The sequence below is a fragment of the Pezoporus flaviventris genome, unplaced genomic scaffold, assembly GCF_033815535.1.
Source record: "Pezoporus flaviventris isolate CSIRO_AGI_PZ_B2104156 unplaced genomic scaffold, CSIRO_AGI_Pfla_v1 ptg000002l, whole genome shotgun sequence".
Lineage (NCBI taxonomy): Eukaryota > Metazoa > Chordata > Aves > Psittaciformes > Psittacidae > Pezoporus > Pezoporus flaviventris.
Window position 1 is genome coordinate 57,663,105 of NW_026892550.1, and position 20,864 is coordinate 57,683,968.

General features: G+C 38.2%; 1 protein-coding gene across 7 annotated transcripts in view; it reads left to right on the forward strand.

Moving 5' to 3' along the window:
- The window catches only part of LOC133283235 (mitogen-activated protein kinase 10), a 149,816-nt gene that overhangs the window by 115,772 nt on the left and 13,180 nt on the right, over window positions 1-20,864 (forward strand). For 6 of the 7 annotated variants that reach the window (XM_061479911.1, XM_061479920.1, XM_061479928.1 and 3 more), the window contains 2 exons: window positions 12,775-12,957; window positions 14,663-14,787. In XM_061479911.1, the coding sequence (XP_061335895.1) occupies window positions 12,775-12,957; window positions 14,663-14,787 (308 nt within the window). Of the gene's footprint in view, window positions 1-6,441; window positions 6,514-12,774; window positions 12,958-14,662; window positions 14,788-20,864 lie in introns of all 7 variants that reach the window. The other variant, XM_061479882.1, reaches the window with a different exon arrangement.

The following is a 20,864-nucleotide window of genomic DNA, read 5'->3' on the forward strand; positions in this document are numbered from 1 at the left end:
TTAGGAAAAAGATTTTGTCTCAACAAAGTCTTTCAAAAAAGGTGTTGCCTTTCCACCACTCATTAGCAGAATATCTCTTTGCATTTGAAATATCATTTGCAATTATTAGTGCATATAATCCTAGTATATTGAGTGCATGTTGTGGATTTTCTTAAACTGATATAATAAACCATCTGCACTTTTATTTAGTGCAGTCTGTTATTTTTCATGTCCCCAGTAGTATTTTCTTAAGGCTTGTTTTGTCTTTGAAAAAAAAACAAAAACAACGATAAGCATCAGGATTTTTTAAAAGAGACTATTAAGAATGGCTGTCCTGGCTCTCCAGGCTAGATCAGCTGGTATGCCTTAGCCTGCTGCTGAAATTTCTGTTGCCTATGATGACAATGAGGGATAAGTCTGGATTTTGATTCCACCCTAGGCACATGGTATTTGGTTTTGGACTCAGGATTTCTCTGAGAATACAGCAAGATTTTGAATTCTGATTATTTTATTGGCGGACGTTTACTCATCTGAGCCAAGGTCTGTTTCAAAGAGACTTCAGCATAGCTAGGAAGAGGATTTGGCTGTTGCCAATCTTTCTTTTTTAATTCAGATCTGTATACTCCAACGGTTTATAGTGTGATTTTTACTTAGTATAAGAGCCGCATTGCTGTCTGCGATCTGCATGGCATTTGGAATGCATTCCAGCTGCTACAGTGAAGATGATACATTGCTCTTTTCCCAACATTCACCTTAAAGATTTTCAGGATGGGCCTGAACACGCAATTTCAAAAGTGGCCTAACACTGAGGTGTAGACATGTGCTACACTTACTGCTGCCTCATATGAATTTCAGCCACTCAGTTAATTGCCTTTTCAGGCACTAGCGAAAATTGGATGGTCTCAAATGTATTCTGGGTTTTGTTTTTCCTCCTTTTTATTCTATTAATCAGGTTTTGCTTGATGGCAGCTGCACTAATTTGGACTGAGTTTCACTGGTACAGTTGAGCAGAGAATTTAAAACTTGTAGATAAAATAAGTAGTACTGAAGTCTTTTGTCAAGAGCTTGTAGTGTTTGGTTGGGATCAAAGTAGAGGACAGGAACACACTCAAAATCATATATCATCAGATATGAAAATATACAAGTATACTTAAATGATATACTTATCTGTTTGTACTGTAGCAGGAGAGTTTACCTGTGGGATTCCTCCTGGAACAGGTGAAATGAGTGTGCTTGAATACTGTTTGAGAACTGGCAAGACATATTTCAAAGTCAAAATTTAAATTAAGCTAAAAGGAGCTCTGAAGCTAGCCAACTGCAGCATCTGCAAGACATGCTTTAAATGTTACTATCTGCTAGATGCAGTGTAGTGTGTTTAACATTCCTTGGCAAATTTCCCCATAGGTATTTTTCACTGCAATGGTATTTATATAGTTATATTCAAAAGATGATGGTGATGAGGAAGAATATGGGTGCCTCCACTCATTCTTGAGCTTGCACCTCAGGATTCCCATGGCCTTTTCTTAATATACTTGTGCCTTTTAATATCGTATGGCATCCCTTCCAGTCCCTCTGCAAGCTCTGCTGTTCTGAAAGGGACAGTGGAGCATGACTTTCCAAGGAAAAACAATAGTTTTTTGGGACAGCAACATAAGAGCCAAAATCTGAGGAAGAGCATAAATTTGCATACAATTCTGACATCCTTTTGCATTTTTCCAGGTGAGCCAGGGTCTACAGGCCTTTCTACTACAGGTCAGTTCTGTCTTTGCCAAATGAAGTTGAGCATCTGCTACTCTGAATCTCAGAGAGTGCTGGCTTCACTGTGTCATAAGAAAGCACATGCATATCAGTCTGGAACTTGTGGAAAGTTTATAAAGAAAAGAGAGAGAAATTAATACATTGGTTTGAATCATCACACTTGTAAAATTGTGGCAATTACCTTTTATTTCCATCTAGAGTCTGTCAGGAGAGTAGCTGTACTCTACAGTGTTTTGCAGCTTCTGTTGCAGATAGTAAATTAGAAGTCAATAATACAGTATTCAAACACTTTGGAACCCTGTTACTGAAAATTTTAAGGGTTAAATGACATCATGTGGAGGGTGTTTTTCAAACTAGAAAGGAAAGATTTTTCTCAGGAAATCTTAATGGATTGAGCTGGTACTGTCCTGAGCACTTGTTAAAACACATTGAAATCCATACATATAATAAATACAAGTATGAAGAGAAGGGTTTTGGTATCTCAGTGAGGTCCTGAGATTGGAATGTCACAAAACTGAGAGTTTGCCGTGATTTAGACAGAATTGAGAGAGGGAAGAGTTTGATGGGTTTGGGAGGCTTTTAATCTTTTTCAGGTATTTGAGCCACCTTCACAATTGTCATTAGGAGCACTACATATTGCAAACTTTCCTTGGCACTGGAAATCTGAAGCCTTTGTAGCTGTGCTATCTAGAACTTGTGAGAAAAGGGATCTTCACCCTTGTATCATTGAGAATTACCAAGTATTTTTGTAAACTATATGTCCTTTTTTATTGCATAGAAACAACAGAAAAACCTGTAAAAACAGGGTACAGTGTCCAATACAGACTGCTGTGTTTTTCTTCCTGAAAATTCAAGTAAGGGCCTAGAAATGGTTCCTCAAAGCAGACCTTGCTGCAGATCTGCAGGAGCACTCAGCAACAGAGAGGGAGGTAAACAGAAGTCCTACCTTTTCTATTTTAGAATAGAAAGGTATCTTTCTATTTTAGAAGGATTTGGTGTCTTTCTGTGTTAGAAGGATTTGGAAAGAGAAGCTCACTGCCTTGTGACAGGCATGCTCAGTTGCCTTGATGTTTTACTGGAGCTTGCACCTCAGCCATGAGGAAACAGCATGGTGTGCTAAACATTTTGGCTTACTGTAACACAAATAAAATCCGGTATCATGGTTTGCTTCAGAAATACATCTGTCATAGTTTTCCCAAGTTAGTTTTGAAGACATGATCATCTCTTTCCATCTTGCAGAGGAGCAATTTCTGCATCACTAAAACAGGAGCCATGACAAGTATGAATCTTGGCATTCCTACTAATGCTCTGGGCAGAGAGAGAAAGCGTGAACTAGCCCATGAGGTTGGAAAAGGTAGCAAAGCTCATTTCGTTTCACGTGCATCTCTGGTCTCCAGAGTTTCCCGTGGCATGTATTTCATGAATTTTCATTTAAATGTCATGATTTTCATTGAATGAAAACCAGAGCTCACTGAGTGCAGGTCTAACAAGCGATCTCAGTAGCAGTTTTAGCAATGCCAGTTGCAGATCCCCCTTAAGAGGTCCCTTTCATTTTGTTTTGTCAAGTCCCTGAGAACCTACATTTTGGCGGGAGGAAAATGCAGGACCATTACGAAGAAATGAGAAAGGAAACAAGCTATGGTGTCCAGTATCACAGTGACACCCATTCTTTTACAAATTCACTCAGCATGGTAGGAGCAGCCTTCTGAAGAAACAGGAAAGGAAATTGTATCCACAGCTAAGTTACAGGGGAGGTGTCCTAGAAGGTTAGCTCAGATCCTTTTAGATAGAAACATCTTTGGCTAGTTCTGCAGTTCCTGATCCTTTTGCACCTTTTCTGAAGGAAATCTGAAACCCGGAATGATGACCAAGCACTTGTTTGGGACAGGACGTACATGAGACTAAAGCACAAAGAGGAATAGATGTCTTCATTAATGCTCTTCTATTCCAGCTCTCCCTTCTCACCATCTCTTCTGGTCACCTTAACTGTGAAGGGCTATGTCAACAGCCAGACCAGGCTTTTCCCATGACACAGAAAGTTTGGAGAGTGGGGAGCATGCACGTGTGTTCAGCTTCTTCAAACTCTGTTCAAGTTCCTGGAGAGATTTTGAATTTTCCTGTGGAGGGCAGATTCATTCTCCAAATGTTTTGTAAAACAGCCCTGATACAGTCACTGAAGAGGATGTTTCCTAACTGTTTGATGTGGACTTAGAACCAGCAGGTGGGCCAGAGGTGAAAAGTTTCTGTACAAGTGAAATATTTTCTCTGTTGAGGAAAACACTTGCATGTGGTTTATGGTGGACTTTTATTCAAGATGGCTATGGTAGGGAGACATTTGGTGTCCTTGGAAAACTTACTTGTATTTTGAAGTATACACACACACTCAAGAATGCATTTCAGAGGAGCTCTGTTCAATAATCAGGTTTGCAGAGGTTTTCGACACATTGAAAATCCCCCACTTCTTGTAATCCAGGACATGGGTATGGAGAAGGAGCTTCTTACCAAGGGCTATGCAAATCTCAACAATTTCACTTCAGAGCATTGTGGAAAGTTGTAGGTTTAATTCCTTAACACTATTTCATGTGATTCTAAAACAAGGCAAATAGTTGCTAAAGTGAAATTTTACCTAAAGTCATGCAGAGGTCTCTGTGACTGTAAATTAGCCTGGATTTGATTAAAGTTTAGGAATATTCCATGTGTTGGTGGAGCATTGCCAGCCTTTTTGACTATTTTGTATTTGGAAAAAATCTTGAACCAAATGTAGCTTTTCAGTGCTTTGGAGCTGAGCGCAGATGTTTAGACATTGTGGTTTGTTTGTTTCTCTGAAGCTTGTACAACTGAAATCACTGGGACTACATCTGGATTTATGTTGGACTAAATGAAACTGAGAATTGAGGCTTAGGTCTCTGTAGTACAGTCCTTACGGAACTTTGCATGAGTCTCAGTGCCTTAACTGGGGCTTCTGACAGCTGCTGCTGCTGCTCTATATGCCGAAACTCCTATAACCTTCAAATAACTAGCTTTCTTAAATGTGAAGTGAAACTCTGGGTCCCAATTTGACTTATTTCTAATTGGCTCAGGAGAGGAAAAAGAGGCAGCAGCCAAGAATGCACTTTTTTTCTCTCTTCAGTTGCCGGTTATATTCAAATGTTGCTCCTGATTTAGACATTTTTAAAGAGCTTCCTTCCCAAAACCTCAGGAGTAGAGGACAATAATCATCTCTTCTTTACACAGTTTATGGTTTAGTAAGTCACTACTTCAACTTCTGTGTGTGTGCTCTTGAACACAGCATAGAGCAGTAATGTCAGAAGAAAGCCTCAGAAAATATAAAGGAATAATGACAGATGAACAAACAACTGCTTGCTCTATCTTTTCCTGATACATTGCATGCCATTTAGCTTGTGATGAAAGCAGCAATAATTTGCATCTCTAGGTTTGCTTCTTGCTTCTAAACAAGTAGCCTTTAATTTATTTGGGTTTTTTTTGTTTGTTTATTGATTTATTTATTTTGTAGTGATGAACCCTTTTCATATGCTAAAGAAAGCAACAGGGAGCCTTAGACCGAAGCATGTAAAGATCTGCACAGATAGAACATTTGCCTTCAAAGTCAAATCCACTTTAAACTGTTGCTCAATATGAAATTGTAAGAGTAAATTTAATCAAGCAGCATGCCACTTTCATTTTTTTTCCCACAGTTTCTGGCCCTGAGAAACCAGTCTGTCCCTTTTCTTGCTTCCATGCCCTATGGCTTATCATAGAGCAAGGATAGCAGAGGTAATGTGGTTTCATGGTATTGACATGGGGGAAAATGCCACCTTAATCCCGTACTGGATATAAGGAGCCTGATTTTCATCTTGTGTCCCAATGTAAATCGTGGTTAGCTTTGTTTGACCCAGCTGAACTGCTCTTCTCTGTACAAGGCAAATAGTTCCCCAGTTTGCTTTGACTGCAGTGCAGAAGATACAGCTTAGTGCTTCTGTGTCTCAACTGTCCTATTTAAAAATCACCATTTTCTATCACAGTAAATGGAAATCTTAGTTGATGCTCAAAACCCCTATTATGGACTGCTGGCTCCACTGAGATTCAGTGGAAGTGAGCCAGCAGGTTCTAAAGCAAGCATTATTGGAGTCATATAATCTCAACAAATTCTATTCAGACCCCTGAATAAGACGTGGATATGTCTTCACAAGTACCAAGTTCCTTTTGTGGCTTCTGGCAGTTCAGCTTGTGAAAATATGCATGGATCTCTGATAACTGAAAGGATAAAGGGAAAGCAATTTGCATGTCCTCATTGAATACAGAGACCAGCATTCATTTACAATACCAAGCAGCATAAACCTAGGTACTGAATACAAATGAAAACTTTAAAAAGAAAAAAATAATTGGTAAATATTAATCACAAAGTTGTGTTATGACACAGTAGCCAGCCGTGGGTCTCACTTGGTTTTCTGTATTTAATAGTATTGTCTTTCATCCACATTGGCATAATTGAAAGCTGCTGGAGTTGGTTTTTCTCAGACCTGCTAAGTTGTCACAAAACATGTACGTTCAAGCAGAAAAGCATTTGCAGAGAGTGAAAGGCAAGTCTGTGTCTGCAGCGTGGGCTGCAGGCTCTGTGCTATAGCATGATTGGATAAATCTTCTCATTTATTTGTTGTTCTGTTCCTGTTTTCTTGTTTACCCTCATTTCATTTTTGTTTTCAGTTGACATGTGGTCAGTAGGGTGCATCATGGGAGAAATGATTAAAGGTGCTGTGTTGTTTCCTGGCACTGATCGTATCCTTCCTAGCAGCCATTTTGGCCTCAGTAGGTGCTTCCAAACCCTTCCTGCTAGACTAGTGCTGACATACATCTGTACTCTATCCAAAGAGCTGCGTTAAGTCCCGCTGCAAAATCCCTGCAAACCAAAATGTCAATAAACTGTTACTGCCTTCCACTAAAAGCCTTAGGTGGAAGCCGCAGTGTAAGGAGATGAAAACCATCATCCTACATGGTTCATCAGAATCACTTTCTGGAGCCAGTGACCACTTCTGGTTTTAGTTGTGTTGTTATAAATGTCTCTTCATTAATTTGTCAGGGAGGGGAGGAGGGTATTTCATTGATGACACTGTAAGTACAGGGTGTAGCGTGGTAGGAGCAAGTTACTGTTTACACCAGGATGGTGAATAAGAGGTTCTGCGTTTTGAGAAGAAGGTATGAATAACTCAGACGTGACTTTCAGAAATACTTATTTGTTTGCTTGTTTGCTCTGCAAGTGATATTGAGGAAGGAAAGAAGGAAATGTCCTCAGTTTGGGGACAACTTCTGCTTCCCAAGACTAAAATTATCACTCAATTTTGTACCAAATTGATGACTTAAAAGGCTAGGAGTTTCCTTGGAAACTGTTGTAGTAGGCTTCAGTCTGTCATCCTTTATTTATGTACATGTAGTCATTGTGTGAAAGCAGACTGTTTTTGACACCAACAAAAAGCAACTTACAGGTAAATACATTAAAACAGTGGACAAGTGATCCAAGCAGACTAGGTATATGTAAGTTTTCCTTTGAGACCATTCTGCATTCAGGACTGAGGCAGCCATAATTTCTGCTTTATCTGACGCTTTATTAAACCTCAACATATACCCTATTATTTATCAGATTGTGAAAGTGGTTTCTTCTTGTGCGCAACAGCAACTATATTCTATGCACGCTTGGTCTAACCCCAGCAATTCCTGGTGCATAGGATTACACAGATGAGAAACGGAGATGACCTGTGTACAAGTTTTCCTTCTGATTTTAACTCTGTGCTTAGATGGTGGAGGAGTTTCCAGGCATTATTCATTTTTATGTAACTTTCTCTGTATGTGCGTGCATATGCATTATGTATACGTGTGTGTGTACCTATATGCATACCAATTCAGTTTAGCACTTCACTTTTGTCCTCGTTCACACTTTCAAGGGTTCAATGTTTTGATTAAAATGTGAAAAAAAGTAATATCTGAAGAACATGAAAGAAATTTAAGTAGGCAATGATATCATTAATATTTTTACAGTCTTGTCTATTAAGATTCTGATTCATATATTGTCAAAAATGTTGGATGAGCATATTCATACTTGAACGCTAAAATTCCCATGTGTTCTCACGTGATGTGGAGCACATCTCATCTGCATATATGAAAGTGAACCTTTCGCTTCTATGTGTTAATGTAGGTCATTAGCACCTATTTGTGCTCCAGGAAGATTTGGTTCAGGCTGTGCTGGTGTTTCCTATGAGTGTGGAGTGAGCAATTTAAGAGTGCGCGTTAGCATAGTTCAGTGTTGTAGTTGGAACTGTTTTTACATTAATAGACATGTTGCAAGATATCATTTAAAGAAATCCCCAAGTAAGTACAAAAAGAATTGAGTGTGTCTTTATAGCTCTTTAAAAACTGGTTTCTTTGGCGCAGCTGTGTACTTCTTGAAAAGAAATCACACAAAGCCTCTATAATTAAACCATTTTGTGCTGCTTATTATTGCAAAAACCCCACAGAATTTGGCATTGCCAGCTGCTGATCTGTTTGGGCTTGCTCTGTAATTGAGTTCACATTCTTCATTTGTATTTATAATACATTGCTAAATTTGCACTATGTTTAATGTACCACTCCACTTTTCTTCTGCTGTTCCATGAGTGACATGCCTGTGAACAGAAAATGATGCCATTGCTTTTTTTTCTCCAAATCCATTCACCACCACCACCTCTCTCCTGCTGCTGAACAGCCACTGTCAAGAGTTCGGCACTTCTGGCCCCTATGTCTGTCTGTGCAGCTGAAAACCAGTCAGAAAGTTGTATAAGCAGACCCAGCCTGCTGGGATTGATGACCTCATGACACCTTCTTGCTTAAATCTGCATAGAAAATGCTTAGCATTTCTGTAAACAAGATTCTATTTTCAGACAAGTCATGGAGTTGGACAGCTGCATAACTCCATCAGCTGGTACTATGAGCCATAAGAACTTGAGAGAAGCATACTTAAGGATGTATTTATGTGTAGAAGGAGCAAGAGTAATTAGAAAGCTTCCTCTTCAACATAAATAGGTTAAGACAATAATTTGTCATCTAAATTTCATTTTTTAATCACAAACTATGAATTTATGCAAATATAGAAATATTTTTAATATTTCTGATTGAGGCAGAGAAGTATTAGAACTTTTCCCTTATAGACAAGCTCCATTTCCTTAGTTGTTTGAATATTTGCATAAATTTAACTGAAGACTGCAAGCCAACTGAAGGAAGAAAACTGGTCCTTACTTCACACTTCTGACATACATTGATTCAATGTATGTATTGATGCAATGAGAGCAGAAACAAAAATAATGGTAAACTTTCAGCCTGTACCTCTAAACAGATGACTTCACTGTGAAATCTCTTTTTTTTTTCCAATAGAAATACTCCATTGTGCATTCAAAATACTGGTTTCCCATTAAAAAAATTGTGCATTTGCTTAGGAAAATATGTCTCTTGATCTAAAGTTCAGATTCTGATTGTTTTCCATGTAAATAACCAAGCATTTAGAAAACAAAGGAGAACAATCCTTAAGACAATATTAGACTGCAAATGGAAAAGGTGGTTTGGAACCTTGAGGCAACCAGAGAACCTCACTCAATGATTTTAGAACTATTTCAGCACTATTTTGTTAAATAGTTTCTTACATGGAACTTTGTATGGCTACATTAATGTTACTAAAAATGCCACAGTATTAGCGTCAGGGACAAACTAACAAATCCAGGTTAGACCCCTTCTTCTGTCTTAAGTAATATAGATGCTACAGTGTATAGTTGACACATTTTCCTTGATCCTGTTTGGAGCAATGGACAGATAATGTGATTCAAATAGCTTTAAAGCAGACATTTAATTATATTCCGGAGTTTTCAGCTGGAATTCTTTCCAACTTCCAGTCTGACCAACATTTGCTTCACTTTAAGGGTTAAAACGGGGTCTTTTGTTTGCAGAAGTTTAAGGTTTCCTTTCAGTCAAATATAGTTTAACCTTTTTTTGGCCTGGGAAATTTCTGTCGGAGTCACATGATCATTAACTCATAGTACCAATTTTTCAGTTGGTGTGCAAATAACGTCTATAGTCACAATCACTTATTGGCTAACGTAACCTAGAGTGGGTTTTGACTGACATTAGGGCTGTTCTGCAGTGACATTTGTTTTATTCAGAACTGTGGAAGTTAATTCAGACTGCCAGCTAAAAAAAAAGGTGCTTCTCTTTGCTTCAGTTCAAGACCTCAGATTTTTTTCTAAACAACTTTTTTTTAAATCTCATACCATGATCAATACAACCTCTCACTATCAGATGTGTTACAACCAGTGACTGTATAAAACATAACAATGAAATGGAGTCAGACCTGTATTTAGCATGGACATTATTACATTCTTGCATGCTTTCACGTGTTGGACCTCAGAATATGATCCAATGCTTGTAAGGCCTAGGTAAGTGGAGAAACAATACTAGAGAGAGAATGTGTATGTCTATCTGGCTGAAAAGTGGTATGTCTCCACCTGCTTTCACTGTGCATAGTTTTTGCTGTTCCTGTTACTAGAACAAGCCAGGCCTGCAAAAGCCCCAGTGCTGTCCTCCAAATCAAGGCAAGTCAAGAAGTGGAACATGGCGTCTCTGCCATCTCCATTGGCTTTGGCTGTCATGTTTGCACTGATGACTCATGAAGCTTCTTCCATCACTTAAAATTTTCCAGTTGTGGGTGGTAGCTTGCTTGTCTGTTGTCTCTTACTCAGATCCTTTCTCAAGAAATGTGTCCAGCAGGCACTGACCTGTGCTCTGAGGGTTCTCCTTCTCGCTATTGACACTGGTTCCTACCACACAGGTCTTATTCTTTTTTAACTCTTTTTCCCTTATCACACACATTCAGAGCATCTTGTTACATCTTCCCTCTCAACATGTCCAACTCCAGCAACATTCTATAATCCCCAAGATCTCCCTCTTTTTGGCCCTCATTAAATGCCTAAGAGATGGTTAACCTGCTCTGCACAAGCATAAGCTTCCGATGTCTGCTCTGAAGCAAGTCTATTTGGTCCTCCCTGTTTATCAAATGGCCTTCACTCAACCTGCACAGGTAATGTTCCCAGTGATGCTTTTATGCCTTGGCTTTCTCACCCATTTATCTTCTCTAGGCACAACTAACTGCAACTTCATTTATGTATTCTCTGTTCTTGTTTGTAAAGCATTTACGCATTCTCTGTTTTCAAGTTCCTCAGAAAGACCTGCTTCTGAAATAGTCCAGCCAGCAAACAGTGAGGTGTGTCAAGCTGAATACAGGTTTAAAATGTCAAACCACTTTATTCTTGCATAAACTGTTTAATTCAAGGTTTGAGTCTTGGATAAATTTGTTGTTGCAGTTCCTTAGTTTTCTGTTGAGAAAAAGATGCTTTTCATAGACAATACAAAATAAATACAACCTATGGAGTCCGTGTGTGCGAGGGACTGAGGGAATAATAAATCTTTGATTAGATTTAAAATTAAAGATATTAAAAAAAAATCTTTACAGACCATTGCTATTTCTAGCAACCTTTTTCAGTTGAAATTAAAACCATGCAAGACACTCTTTCAGCATTCCTCTAAACACATTGATAAGCAAAGCTGCAAATTTTAAATTAATTATTTGATTTTTGTTAAAATAAAGCAGTTCAGGTGAACCCAAGTTAAGTCTGTCTTGAATTTTCAAGGTTTGTGAAAATGCCATTTCCAGTTCCCTAATCTAAAACACTTTTTTTTAAATCTGAAATTGCCTCTGCACCAAAGAGATGGGATTTGCATCCCCCCCCCCCCCCCCCCCCCCTTCTTCATTCTGAAGAACTAATTTCTCTCCCAGATTGTGAGGAACTGTGTCAAGTGTGGAGGAATTTCCCAAATACTAATGCTGCTTATGACAATAACTGCTCATAATAATTTTAAAAAACTCTGTGCTGAAATGCTTTGATGTTTGTCTTTCAAAAATATTTTATTTCCAAAATGTTCTTAATGAAGCTTCATTTCATCACAGTTCTTAACATCAATGCACCCATGGCTGTATGCACTCTTCTTTTTTTTTTTTTTTTATGTTGTCATCAGATTCTTACCACTGCAAGTTAGTGTGACATAGAGATGGTACTGATTTTATACATATTTGCTTAATAATATTTTTTTTTCTTTGATGCAGTAAGGCTTACTCTGAGCATGGCTGGAAGAGCTACATAACACCTATCAGGTGCCCAATGGTGAAGGAAGCTAAAAAAAAACCTGAACACCAAAATGAAACAAAACAACTCAGTACAAATTGCTGTATTACCGTTTCTTTTTTTAAGCCTGAAAGCCTGTTTCTTATTAGTCAGTAATTGTTCAGCAGTACAGCCATCACATTTGCAGTTGAAGGGAAACATCTCTCTATACCTGAGGCATCATTTGTCTATAGAAAATTAATCCTAGTGCATTCTCATAAAAATCAAACAAATTGCTTTTTGAGGGGTTGCTGATTAGGTGGGTTTAGCAAAATTAACAATAATAAGGTTATTGGAGAGAGTGAAAATACAAGCATAAAGCAGACAAATTGAGGGTGACTTACGTCATGTGCAGAACTCCTTTGAACCAGCTTAGTCTCTCAGTCCCCATAGACTGAATATAGGAGACAGGGGAACGTGTCATTCTTTCTTGCTGTGCCCATGTGGCCAGAGTGACATAGAGGCAATTACTTGCATCTAATAAAAGGGTTTGCAAGTCACTGGGTTGCAACTAAAAGTAAAAATTATAAGAAACGCTGACTCAAAGGGGAAGCTGAGTATTTTCCTATGGTGGTGATGGTTTTAGGAGTACACATTTCCTTCAGGTAGGTACAATTGTGAAAAAGAGTTTTGCCCTTTGGACGCCATAGGACCTGGAGACATGATGATGAAAAAAGATAGTGACTGTAAAGATGTTATGAAAGTAGTGAAATAGCTCTGAGGATTCCCAAAGAACACTCAAATAGAAGTGCCAGGAGACTACATAGGGGGTTGTGTTTTGTCTTCCTTAACTATGGATGTTCAGATATTGATCAGTGGAATAAAGTTATTGAGCAGCTGGGAACACCCTGTCCAGAATTCATGAAGAAGCTGCAGCCAACAGTACGGAACTATGTTGAGAACAGACCCAAGTATGCTGGCCTCACTTTCCCCAAACTTTTTCCAGACTCTCTCTTCCCAGCTGACTCAGAACACAACAAACTCAAAGGTATGTATGACAAAGAGATGCAGTTCAGATGTCAAAAGCTACAGTGCGATGAAGTGGGGATTTTTGGTCACTTTTCCTTCTCTCTAGTTTCATTTGCTTTTAATGGAGTTAGTTGCAGAGACAAATATCTGCATGGGTTTTGTTCAGCTGAGAGGCAGCTTTTAGAAATGATTTTTGGAGGCCCCAGTGCTTAGCCAGCCAAGGGAACATACATTATCACTGATGCGTTGAGCATACCCCTATGGCCATTCTGCTTGACCATGAGAATCTGAGGTGTTCCTATACTCTTATTCTTAAACTTGTCAAGCAAAGAAACATTAGAACTTCATTGAAAGATGTTAGTGCTTGCACTTTTTTTTTTTTTTAGGTAAAAATTATCAGTTCAGCCAGATTCCTGCCTCATGGCTCTACCTTTACTAGGCAATAAAAAGATATTAGCAATTATCAGCCATGTAACTGGGGTTTAATGTCTGCTATTGGTGGATTTCTTTAGAAAAATGCTGTGAGTCTGTTTGTATATGTGAATTAGAGCACCAACTTATTTTCAGTGTGATGAGATATACCCCTGTAAAATATAAGTTGCAGTGGTTTTAATCATATATTGAAGTCTTGTTTTACCTGAACAGGGGATCGACCTTAACTAGAAAGAGATGAATGTGTGTTTAGTATAGAAAGGATTTCTTATCACAGCTCTGGCACCCTGCAAACTTGTACTGTGTACCAGTTCTGCACCACTTGAATATTTGGGGCCTCTTACTACTGTGGCATGTAAAGGTTTTCAGTTGCTTGCAATTTGCATGTCATTACATTATTTAGAATACTCTTTCAATTAACAACTGTTTCATAGTAAGACTGCTGTCTTGGCTCTGGAACTGAAAGGTCTGAGTAGATGCTTTTGGATACACAGAATTTTATATGCTTACTACAACACAATTGAATAATGGGATTTTCTTGGATTTGGAGCTAATGACTAGAAATTGCTGTTAAACAGTGCTGTTATCTTTTGGATACAGTAAGCACGTGCATTTGAGCATACTGGATGCCAGTTTTCAAGATATAGTCACAGAATATAAACCAGTGTATTACAAAAAATCTGCTTGTGTGCCACTGTATCATCCATGCCCTACCTAAGTATTTCACCAGAGTGTAATGTTAATGTTTTAATTAGATATTACTTTTACTCAGCCTAATAATATTTATGCACTTACATCTCTTTTTTTCCTTCATTTTCTTTTTCATTGACACAAGAAATAATCTTGAGCATGGAAGAGCTTGGAATATTATGTTGATAGTAACACTAGAAATATACGTTGTTGTAATTTTTTCACATGAGTTTATATTTGTTGCAAACTCTAAATGGTAGAAACAATTTGGGTAATAGAAGGATGAGCCTGTGTCCTGACAGGCACAATGGGCTACATTATCAGGTAAATAACATAAAATACAAAGGTATATTTAAGGCTGTGCATTTCAGTAATGGAGGATGATGTATCCCACTGATTTAAACTTTGTTATGTGGGACAAACAAAACTTAAGCAGTTACTAGGTACTTCTATACAATTATGTATTGATCCCAGGCTGCAGGCTTGACATTATTGCCTCTAATGCGTTGTGTCATTGTTACTTTCCTAACCCAATTGACCCTTCACTGTAGGCAGTGATTGTTTTGTACTAATACTGTGTTTATCTGATTTCGTTGTTCTAGCCAGCCAAGCCAGGGACCTTTTATCAAAGATGCTAGTCATTGATCCAGCCAAGAGAATATCAGTAGATGAAGCCTTACAGCATCCATACATTAATGTCTGGTATGACCCGGCAGAAGTGGAGGCGGTAAGTGAGGCATGATTCCTTACTTCAGATTACTAAATGCAAATATGATTCATAGATTCCTGCTGTTTTACAGCAGCTTGATAACGAGCGTGCTATAGAGAAACAATGTTGTGACTGTGGGGGTCTTTGGATTTACATGAAATGAGATCTGTAGGGACAGGAGATATCTCTTTGTTAGATGAACTGACAAGAGATTAGAGAAGCAGAATCACTTCAAGCATATGAAGCCATTTTCGGCTTTCTTCTAGATCACATGAAGAAAGGGGTTTGAACCTAGTAGCTCACCTGGTTTTGTTAGCTATGTAAGTCAGTCTGGCAAAAGATGCTGTCTTTCTCTCTAAACCTTTTCTTGTGGAAAACAGAAAACACCGCTTCCTGTGTTTGTGTTTAAGGATATATGTGGAGAGGAGAAGAATTAAACAAAACAATAAAAAGTCCTGAAGTCAGGATTCCAAAAAATCTTGGCAGGATACAAGTTATTCCTTAAAATGAAGCAGGAGTTCATGTGTTTTCTTGAGCCATGGTTCAATGTTCTCTATCATGTACACTGTGTACAAACAGAAATGGATTTTTTCTTACGATCTTGTCATGCTCTAGACACCTCTCCACATACCTTGATGAGACTGGTTTTAACAAGAATAAGTGCAGTCAGTAGGCACTTCAGTGACATAACAGCTATAGGTACAAATTTACAGTTGTTCCCTGTAATACAATGTATTAAATGTATGAAAACAGTGTATTTCAAAAGGTTTAGAGATCTTGCTTAACCACAACAGGAAACAGAGTTGACCCTTGCAAAATTAAATCACTGCTGTTTAGTTATATGGTCCAATTCAGTGTGTGGTCCTGAAAGTGCAGTAAACTTCAAAAGCAAATGAAATGCACAAAACCCCATCGGATTTCACATGTGCAGGAATTTCACAGAGTATGTTACTTAGGAGTGCTTTACAGGGGATGGTTCTGCTATAGATAGCCTTTAATTTTTATGTCCTGTTTGGTTTTCTTCAAGAAGAAAGTTTATCAGTCTGACGTTCAAACATTTGATACTTTGAAATATTTTACCAGCTGGCACGTACATTTTAGTTTAGCATCCTTCTCAAAGATGTCATTCCGTTCCCAGACACTTCTGTTGTATTTCCATGGATTTCTTAACTCCGCCTTATCATCTACTCTGTTGTCAGAGCTCGGATTTGTCTCTCTCTTTAGATGTGCTTTGCCTGTGAATTTAACCATGGGGATCCACTTCTGACACAGAACAGGAAGGGAATTTGGTGCAGTGGATATTTTGATGTAATTGTTTGCCCAAAACATATGCTTTTAGTTGTGTTTCAGACTGAAGTAGAATTCTTGTCATGATGAAGCTGCCCTTTTAGAAGGAGAAACTTGCCACACACAACTAGAATTACAGCTGATATTGAACCTTGTATTACTGTCTTCTTATGCAGACAGAGATCGGGGTACTTCTACGGTTGAAAAGACAATGATTTAATTTCTGACTGTAGCATACAGTCCTCAAATAATCTATAATAAACCACATCCTTTCTCTGGATCATGACTGTAAGACAGGAATAATACTTTTGGCCAGGTGAATTGACGGGAATCTAATGAGCTCTCTAGCTTTCAAAAGCCTGCAGTAATTATATTCTAGTTCATTGAGGTATTAGTCTCACAGGCACCTCCTGTCACCATAGATACCTGTACAAGCATTATGCCACATGCTGTCAAATCGCATTTTTTGCATTTTCACTGTTGTCTGTATTTTATTGCCTAGTAAATGACTACAGAAAGTGTAAAGCAGCAGAAAACCAAGCTGTCATTCATCCTGTTGAACCTCAAAGAATAGCACCTTGAGCTTCCAACAGCTCAATATTGTCTAAGTTTGCATCATTGAACTGCATTTTAGATACAGTTCCTCTGTTCCCTTTACTCACCTTGTTTCCTGCAGTTATTGTGTAGTTAACATGAGCTGAACATCAACATCCTGAGCTTCTTTCTCTATCTCTCTTAGCTTCAAAGTTTTCTCTTCCAAAACAGGCTATACCTTGTCAATAATATACTATAGAAAGACACCAATACTTTCGACTTCAGTGTTTTGACAGTGATGTGTTACCAAATTTCTTTGACCCCAATCACACTAGGGTACAGAGACCCTTCTCCTTCATGGGACCGTATCATGTTAAAAAACAGGCAGGTTCAGACTGTGTGCGGTGTAACCCAAATAGAAGAACATGGGATTAATAAATATTCATTGTATTTTCTCAGAGTGCTAAGAACTGTAGAAAGAGCCTGGCTTGCCTTTAAATTCATTATTTTTCCATTCTCATTTTCAGAGGGAAAGTTAAACTGGAGGACTCTTCTTTATTTTATTTTTTTCAATTAACAGTTTATTAAATTCTAAATTTCCACCTGTTCATGCTGACACACCTTCAGTGGCTAGCTGTGAATCATTTACTAATTATTTTCTGGAGAAAACTTAACTCATGTATTTAGCTGCTGAAGTGCACTCAGTCTGTGTTTTTCATTGGCATTGTCTCAATGATGGAGTAACTTTCTTAAACAGATTCATGGGAGATGATTGGTGGCTTTCTATTCTTCCTCAAAAGAATGTCCTGAGGTTCTGGGACTGCTACTAACCAAGGCAGTGCCCCTATGAGGGGTAGTTATTGCTACACTGGAAAGAAAGTTTTACTGGTGTGTCTGTGTTAAAACTTAGCAATTCTGCCTGAGCACTTGATATCTGATCAGCTGTTAGCTCTTTACAAGACAGCAAGGTATCTGTATGTGATAAACTTTTCTTCTTCTTCATGGACTGCCCTGCAAGTGTGCAGGCTGGGGAACCTGACAAGACCCTGATAAGGACAGAAATTAGGATACAGAGATATTAAATGATTTTTTCAAGCAGTGTACAGTTGGGTGGGATTTAGTTAACTTAGTTAACTTGGGAGCTCCTTCTCCCCAGTAAATGGCTTCATCAAAATGGTTAGGCATTTGTTGCACTGTATTCATTTGGTACAGAAGCCTAAGTGGACAGGTAACACATTGAAAGTGACAGGACTTTTTAAGTGATCTGTTGCAATGTCATGAAATGTCAGTGTGTGCTGGAGTAGACCATGAAGAGCACTGAAAACAGCACTGGGAATAAGCAGAGAATTTGATGTCAGAGTTTAACGTGGAGATAATGATTCTCTGAATCTGCCCAGATTTACAGCATTATGAATGTGAGGGTATTAGACAAAATAGCCTTGTGCTGCCCTGTTAAAAGCAGACTAGTGAGACATTTACAGTTCCTTTTTATTAAGTCTATTAAAAGTTTATAGTCTTTCACAGGCTGTAGGGGGCAATAAAACCATTATGTCTCATTCTAATGGACAAAGACTATAAAACAAATGGGAAATGGTAAGAATGTGATACCCTTTACACCAGTATGTAACAGCATTAAACTCTCCTGGTCAACCTTCAATGCCATGCTGTGATTCCCTGATACAGAGAAGAAGATGTTATTAAATGTGGTACTTGCTACTCACTAACAGCAGGAGGTTACACAAACAACACTGTGACTCTCCCACAGACTTCAGCATAAAAGCAAACCACATCCAAAGCCCTCCATAGCTCTGAAAAAAATTAAGAGATTTATATTTAGAAACAGGCCTTGCATGGTTTTTAAGCTTACCTGCAGAATGAGTGGGTAAGCTACATTTTGGATTTAGCGAAAACTCTTATGTCTAACATACTAACCTGTTTAGCCACTTCTTCTGAGACTGCTCAGCTTGTTGCAGTATCATTTATAATAAAGCCACAGTGTTAGGTTTGGTAGAGCATCCTTGCTCTGAAATTAATTTGAATAGTGTTACAGTTAAGGTAATTTCTATATTCAACCAATTATAACTACAATTTTTTTTAAATATGCTAATATACACATATGTTTATGAATATGTGGAATTCCCAAGATTTTTACATGCCTTTTTACAAGGGCATGTAGTGACAGAACAAGGGGGAAATGGCTTTAAACTGAAAGAGGGGAGATTTAGGTTAGATATTAGGAAGAAATTCTTCACTGTCAGGGTGGTGAGACACGGGGACAGGTTGCCCAGAGAAGCTGTGGATGCCCCATCCTTGGAAGTGTTCAAGGCCAGGTTGAGTGGGGCTTGGAGCAACCTGGTCTAGCGGAAGGTGGTCCTGCCCATGGGTTTGGGGTTGGCACTGGATGATGTTTAAGGTCCCTCCCAATCCAAACCATTCTGTGATTTTAGGAAGTGTTGAAATCTGTTATCAATCGTCACACCTAAGTTATACATAGGGAAACCAGAGTTCAAAGGGGAAAAGTATTATTTGCTAATATTATGCAGGAAATCTAATGTAAAATCAGAAGAGCAGAACAGGAACCTATAAACCTTACTTCTCTGTTTTATACTTCAGTTAAAGGTTGTTTCTTCCTATATCTTATATGTAGAAACTGTCTTGAGTCCGCTTTTAAACAAATATTATGCGTATTACCCTTGTGCTATATTTACTTTACATACAGAACAGCATTTGGGCTATTACAATGAATAAATGACACATACAATACCTTTTCTCCTTCCAAGTGCTCTTGCTCTATTTTTAGGAAAGATGACATTTTTAACATCTCTTGCCTCCACATATAGAATATGCTGTTTAATGTAGATACTCTTAGTATTTCCCTGATGGTATATTAGCTTTTCTGCTTTCTTGTCTGAAAATGCTATGTTTTAGACATTTTCTTTTACACAGCTGCCTTTTTTGAAGTTGCTATAAGTTCTTACCCATCATTGAGATCATCTGTGAATAAATCCCAAATCTGATATTTAGTTTTTCACATCTCCCCCTATGTTTATGCGATGCTGCCTATATGTCAACAGAATGGTTTCCTAGATACATGGTTTAGAATATTTTTTAGCTTTGCCACCTGGTGGCTCTAGGTGGCTCTGAAATCAAGTTTCATAAAACTTGCGCCAGTTGCTCGCTAGGACTGCATTGGCTTGAGCTGCCTTCTCTCCAGTCTAATTCCTTACATATTGTTGACATTAGAAATCATTTTGAATGAGAGATACCTATTATTGTTATCAATGTCATATTTTTATGCAAGACTGTGGCTGCTTTCTATTCCTCCCCTAAACTTTAAAATTATTACATTCTTTCATTAAAAAATAACTAAGTGGTTTCTGGCCAAAATGTGATTTGCTTGTACATTTCAGGAAGATGTGATCTTAGAAGTATATTTTCTATTTAGGGGCAATCATTTAGGAGTTTATCTTGTACATTTTTTTTTCTTCACCTATAAATGACTTCATTTTGGAACTTTTTGAATATCTGTGTGATCTCATATTGGTTCCTGCTTGGGAACAGTACTATTCCACTATTCCATCCCATAGGAGCAAATCTAGTAGCAAAATTTGTCATACTTATCTGACATTTTTTGTTAACTGGTTTCAAAATTCTTCTTAGATTCTACTGTTCCTGCAGTTATTGCTTGTTATCTGACATATGTCATCACTTAGAAGAGAGATTTCCTAAAAAAGGAAAGATCAGATGTTGAAAACATCCCTTTTAAGCATATCTTGATGTTGACAGAATTTTACAACAGTGATAGGTTTCCAGGGTATTTATTTCCTGGAATTCACACTGCTTTGATAATTGGTTTTATTTGCATAGGATTTACACTTCACTGGGGTATATCGCTGCATCTAGAACCACCCGTGAGGGGCTGAGCTGTGAATTATCATTCATTTCTCTCTGCATGCCAATTTGCGTGTTATCTTTTATTAGTCTGATGCTGTTTCCTACAATGCTTGTGAGCAGAACTTAGTTTGTCGTTCTCAGTCCAAGATCCAGGATAGAAACTGCTGCTGTATTGCCTTAGCCTTGTATAAACTATCTGTGACCAGCTGTTACATACAATCTGTTCCAATTACTTTAAATCTTTATAGTTTGTCATGAGAAAAAAAGAAAAGAACCACATCTCTTATTTTTCCTGTGAGCGCTCAGCATCCATGACAAAGGACAAATGCTTCTGGAGAGCTCTGTGACCACTTCAAAGGTGGTGTCACCTTCACTACATG